The sequence below is a fragment of the Haliotis rubra genome, unplaced genomic scaffold, assembly GCF_003918875.1.
Source record: "Haliotis rubra isolate DU_JTF1 unplaced genomic scaffold, ASM391887v1 Scf83, whole genome shotgun sequence".
NCBI classification, from domain to species: Eukaryota; Metazoa; Mollusca; class Gastropoda; order Lepetellida; family Haliotidae; genus Haliotis; species Haliotis rubra.
The window spans coordinates 1379957-1386762 of NW_025767557.1; the positions used below are offsets into that span (position 1 = coordinate 1379957).

Here is a 6806-nt window from a genome sequence, read left to right on the forward strand (position 1 = left end):
TGGTTATCTTTCCTTGGAAATAGTACCACACTATTTTCATCTCCCCTGAATTTTGCGCTTAGACAAGGCCCAATCGTAAACATGGCCACGAGAGGGGTACAAGTCGCCATCCTGCTACACGAGTAGTTACGAATGTGCAACGCTCTTTCAATGCGATTACCCCTTGCTAGTGAGGGAAGAGGATTTGTCACGCCGATATTTGTCAAGCCCCAGATGTCAGACATTGCATTATGTGGTCCAAACTTGATTATTTACAGACCGCCGTTATATAGCTGGAATATTGTTGAGTGCGGCGTTAAATAACTAACACACAAACTCCTGGTGTGAGTGAGATCAGTTGTAGAGTATTTCAATATTATATTATATATATTAACTAGTATATTATTAACTTGTTTCACCTTTACGTGGGAAAAAGGATAGTTGCGTTTTACGCCGTTGTGAACAATATTCCAGTTAAATCACGGCATGTCTGCTTAAATTTGGAGGAAAGCCCAACGTGATGTCTATCCAGAAACAATCCCAAAACCTCGGGTATGACGCAAAAGAGAAACTACCATCAGCGATCCCTGGCACAACTATTCCATTCGCGGCGCCCAAGTCCACCGAATGCCCCCGTCTCTGTGACTAAGAACTGTACGTACATATATACAACCACTTGAATACTAACAGGGAAGGTTTATATCGATGCTTTATGCCAACTTTCAACAGTCATTAACATATCAATAAAAAATCTTGTATTGAACCGCAAACTTTTGCTTGTGTTGAAATGTACTTACACAGCAACGACGTGTCAAACACCCAGAGCGTTACAAACATGTTTTAGTAACGGATCAAACATTCTATACATGACTGGATATACATACTGATAACTCTATTGACGAGTATAATCCCCAAAAGGTTATCATATAAATTAAGACCCTCTCTGAAGGACAGGAGTTATGATGGCGCAACAAACGACTGAGACACCGTCTATACTTTTCCGGATAGAACATTCCGACATGTACGGGTGGTTGCTGGGTCGGTGTAAGTATTTCGACCTAGTCACAGTCCATGAAGTGTTTCGTGTGGCTATGAGTTGTATAATGCACACGGGATTACCGTTATCTGTAGTCTCTAAGCCACAGACAAACGTATCAGTTATGATAAATGCTGTCAGATTTAGTGTGGATGATATGTGAGTAGATTTCAAAGGAACGGATCTTAAACTTGTAAAACCTTTTCGTTGTATTTTAACTTAATTGAGTCATGAATAACCTTTCTAGCTAAAGCGTTTTTGTCGAGTTCATACCAACTCTTGTCAAAAATAATATAATTCAGCCCCGAAATTATTTTTTTCTATAAATAGCCTATATAATCTTATACAGGGATAGATTGACGTTCTTGACAATGCAGGCCTCGACGTATAAACACACATGCATATACTCATGCAGTACCACACGCACACGCACACGCACACGCACACACACACAATGTGTACGCGTGCGTGCGTGCATGTATAGAGGGGTGTATAAGGGGTAGTGGTGGTCCGATTAATTGAAATAGTCGAAGATTGGTCGTAGTGACTAAACGACCAAGCAATCGATCATAATTTCTCATAATCGAACACAACCAATTTTGGAACACTTGTTTTCATTGACAATATTTTTCACATGGTTGGATTTGTCTGTTACATTTTGTAAGCACTACAAGTTCTTTTAAAGTCATGATTGAATTTATCTTAAAGGCTCCAAGAAATTTATGTTCCTAACATACTAGTCATCCTTTAAAGATGTGAAATTTTGCCAAAAAGCCCCAAAAGAACTACATGATTTTTTCCTTATTTTTATGTGCATTAACAATTTTCATAAATGACGCTAACCAATTATTTTCGATGATTGATCGGTTGTAATGAACCAATCATCAATGATGAGATTTTAACCAATTCCCAACACTAATAAGGGGTACTTATACCCTTACACATTACTTAACACATACAATCTTCTTCTCTCAGATCTTTTTCTTTAACTTCATCATCATCATTATAATCATTTCCTATATTACCTGCGTTAAATGTTTTGGGTTGTTTTTTGTAGCCTGATCGTTTTAACAATTCATCTTTTTCATGATTATCTTTATTACCTGCGTAAAATATTTTTGGGCTGTTGTTTTGGGGTTTTTTTTTGTTTTGTTGTTGTTGTTTGTTGGGGTGTTTTGTTTTGTTTTGTTGTTTGTTTTGGGGGGTTGTTTTTGGTTTGGTTTGGTTTTGGGGGGCTTTGGGGTTAAGGGGTTTTTGGGGTGTCCTTTTTTCGTACTCATCGTTCTATTAATTCATTTTTAAGGGCCATTACCTTACCAAGCATGTTATCATGTTCTCATTAGGTGAGTGAATTTGGTTTAGCACGGCGGTTTGAACGCTGTTGGCATACAGGACGTGTCATCTGGACATGGTCGGACATATGGAAGTGATGTATATCTTGTTCATGTAAAACGTACGAGCACACACAAGTCAGTATTCATATTTAGGGTGAATCTGGCATGCCAACCGACGACAGCTATCAGCAGATCCTGACATGACTACGGCAGGTAACTCTGCATAGCCAATTGGACGGCTGGGCTATTCGTGTCCCCGGTACGTTTATAAAACATAGCACTTTCAAAGGTTGTAATGTTTAATTGCGACTAGTTACAATTAACGATATCTACAAACTTGTATGTCAGAATTTTTATATATTGTATTTGTGCCAAATATGGGATAATTTACTACTTCACTGAAACAGCACGTTCGCGACATTTGGAAGGGTATGCCGAGTTTATACCGTCGGCAACTGACAATGCCCAAGAAACGGCCCTCCCGTAGAGAGAAATTCACCCACAGCAAACAAGCATAATGATTGCTGGTCCATTGTCTGAAGAGAAACACACTCGTCTCAAAGCTGTATTGATTACTACAATAGACACACTCGCCAGATTGTCAGTTAAGCCAATACCGCGGACGATATGCCAAATACATAGGGGCTATATACAATATCGCCTGGTGATATACTGCTGAACATTCAGCACTCTCTGTCCCAATAACAATGCAGTCTATCAAACCTACCAGCTCGATCTCGTCTCTAAAGGAACACCTGCAGGCGACTTCTCTCGCCTGCCGCAATGTTGCAATACAGTCGGCGACTACACAATGCATGGCGGCCAATTGACATAAACACGAGTTATTTTTTCTTGAATTTCGTTTACGACCTATGCACCATATTGCATATGTGAGCATTTAACACACATGGAGATTATTAACAGAGTATGTTCTCTATCGTAGATGTATACTCAGGGCACAGATATTTATTCCTAATATATACACTGAGTCAAAAAACGAAACTTCACATTCTTTCTTCAGGGCACTATAAAAGAACAAGAGATGGTAAGATGGTTAAATTGTTATTATTTCATTGCTGAGATCTGTGTGATGTACTCGATACACTGACAGTGCCATAATCAGTTCAATTAGGCTACACCGCCGTTCCAAAACATGGGTATACAGAATGTCAAGTCACAAGAATAAAAATGCAAAATTTCTCAGTTCAATATCGTGTATGGCCGCCCCGCGCATTCACCACTGCCATACACCGTCTCCTCATCGACTGCCTGATGCTTGTGAACACGTGGTTGGGGATTCTGCGCCATTGCTCTTGCAAGGCAGCGCCAAGTTCCTGCAAATTCTGAGGTTGGTTCCTAAGACCACGAAGCCTTCTCCCAAGTGCATCCCAAACGTGCTCTATTGGATTAAGGTTAGGGGACCTCGATGGCCAGTCCATGACGTTGATTCCAGCGTTTTGAAGGAAATTTCGTGTCAACATCGCGGTATGCGGCCGAGCATTATCATGCTGGAACTGTAGACCTGGGCCATGAGCCGCCATGAAAGGAACGAGTTCAGCGGTGAGCACCTGGTCGCGGTAAGCAGCAGCTGTGAGGTTTCCACGGATGACCAGAAGTCGGGAACGGTTGTTCCCACAGAAAGCACCCCACACCATGCAACTTCCGCCCCCGAATCTGTCGACTTCCTTTACACAACATTGGGCATACCGTTCACGACGTCGTCTCCAGACTCTATGCCTGCCGTCCGCGAATCTGAGGGTAAACCTGGATTCATCGCTAAAGACGACTCGATTCCAGTCTCTCTGGGTCCATCGGAGGTGACGTTGGGCCCACAGCAGACGTTTACGTTGATGAAACGGCGTCAATATTGGCCCACGATATGGACGTCGAGAATAGAGATTGGCAGCCCGCAACCGATTTCGAATGGTCTGTGAGGACAGTCGACCTCTAAACATCTCAGCCCTGGTTCGTGTAGCCGGCAGAAATCTGTAACGTAGGTGACGTAGGACGATTTGACGGTCTTCTGCTCGTGACGTCACACGTGGACGACCCGACCTTGGGCGATCAGAAGTGGTGCCAGTTTGTTGTAGACGACCTCGCAAGTCATACACAGTACGACGGCTGCATCCCATTGCTCTTGCGACGTCAATAACTGATCTTCCCGCTTGCAACATGCCAACGGCACGTTCACGTTGCACATTTGACAATCGTGGCATTTCAAGTACCGTTAGAACTGTGGTTTAAAAGTGTTTTTTCAATTCTTGAGGCCAATGCAAACACGTGCATATGAAGAAAACTTCGATGCGAAGATCACGTGATCGACTGCACGTGCAAAACCTGATTTGGCACTAACATCATTTGCACGACGAATGGATGGGTTTGAGTGGGTTTTGCTAACGTTTTTCTAGAGTCGAAAGATAGGGATCCCATTTCGGATACATAAATGTATCGTCAGAGAAAAATTATTCATTATTTTTCAAATTACATTTTGTGATGTTTCTTTTTTGACTCAGTATATTTACTTACGGGAGTGAATGAGTCGGGTTTTACGCCGCTTTCAGCAACAGTGCAGTAATATCACAGATGGAACCCCACACATTGTACCCATGTGGGGAATCGAACCTTCAAAGGCGTGACCAGCGAACGTTTCAACCACAAGGCCCAGTTTAACCCCACCGCCCCCTACTTACGAGAGCACACTAGAGTAATATTCCCTTCATTGTATCAGATCATTCTTGAAATATTCGAAGTATAAAAGTATTTTCATGCTGTGAAATAACTTAATAATTTGTGTATAAAGAATGCGCCAGGTTTTCTAAACCTCACCATTATTGATATATAGTAAAATAAGCTTCACTCATGTATGTATTCGTAATATTCTGTATTTTTGCCGCACTCACAGTTCCAGCAATAGGACGATGGTCTGTGAACAATGATCTACGCATCGATCTACGAGGGTGGTTACCTTATCAACGAGGGTACGATAACCTTATCAACCAGGGTGGCTAACCTGACCACCCAATACCCTTAGTCGCCTCTTACAAGGATAAGTTGCTGAAGACAAGGATCTTCAAATCTAGCTATGCCTATGGTGATACCAACACTCCGTACACAGTTTCTAATTATCTTACCTGAAACTTAGAGTAGTACTCCCGAGCTCCATTGTCGGCCCAATCACACTGAATAACGGTAAATTAGGGGCATGCAGAACCCGTGAAGATTCGGATTAGAATTGGCCTTCATAGTTGTAAGAGGCGACTAAGTGAGTTGTCAGGCTTGCTGACTTGGTTGACCATATTATCCCAATAGATTGATGCTGATGCTGCTGAACACTGGATTGTCTGATCTAGACTCGATTATTTACAGTCAGCAGCCATATAGATGGAATATTGCTGAGTCGTAAGAGACAACAACGGGATCGGGTGGTCAGGGTAGCTGATTTGGTTTATACCTGTCATCGTATGCCATTAACGTAGATTCGATACTTATAATGTTGATCACTGGAGTGTCTGGTCCGGATTCGATTCTTTACAGACCGCCGCAATATATCTGGAATATTGCTGAGTGCCGCGTTACAACCAACCAAACAAACAGGTGGTATTATTTCACGTTAATGTGAATCGATCTTGAATGCCAAGACGCTCTTTATAGTACATCTATCTTTTAGAATCTATACAGCTCAATCGTCCAATATCAAATACTTAATACGCTTTTCGTCATATAGCTGCCGCTCTTCAATCTTTAAAATTACGATGATAATTTAAACTCGAATGTACCTGATTATGAATACGAAATCTCACCTCCAAAATACGTTTAATTTTCCTGCTGGGTTCCGGAAGAAGGTGAGCTCCCGAGGATTTTTCCTTCCTCGCACGTGCAAGACGTGCCCGTTTCCTGACACCTGCACTCGATACCAACGACTGCGTTTGACGAATCGGGGGCAGGTGCACGTGCATCACCGAGGAAGGCATTCCTTGGCATCAGAATACGGCAGTTCTGTTTGATCAGACTCTTATAGTTTCCGATTATCGCAACAACGTATTAACGGCTGCCAATGCAGACTTTCTTTTCAAGTCTGAGTGGTACGGCGTGATCACAAGTTTATAAAGTAAGATTAACCCTGCAATCAATCAACGGGCCTCTCTTCTTCAACCTTGCCAGGTGCACACTTTGCCCATTACTCTGCTTACTGTGAGGATTACATTCATTGATGTCTTTGTTATGTTTGAATATTATTGGATAGTATCCACGAATAGAAATCTCAATCCATGCTTGAAACACGCATCGATAGTTCTTCACCTCGGTCTTTGCTGAGATATGAGTGTCACATTGTTCAATTCAGCAATGACTCCATGAAACCTTTACCCACTAATCCGTCAGTCAATAAACCTCTACATGTCTTGAGCTTTCTAAACGCAACACACAATCATTCAAAATCAGCATGTGGATCCAAATGA

General features: G+C 42.0%; 1 protein-coding gene across 1 annotated transcript in view; it reads right to left on the reverse strand.

The window, feature by feature from the left end:
- The window catches only part of LOC124262287, a 29959-nt gene extending 23590 nt beyond the window's left edge, over window positions 1–6369 (reverse strand). Inside the window, 1 exon segment of the mRNA XM_046696773.1 lies at window positions 6150–6369. Coding sequence (XP_046552729.1) covers window positions 6150–6320 — 171 coding nt within the window. The 5' untranslated portion in view covers window positions 6321–6369.
- Window positions 6370–6806: the final 437 nt, after the last annotated feature.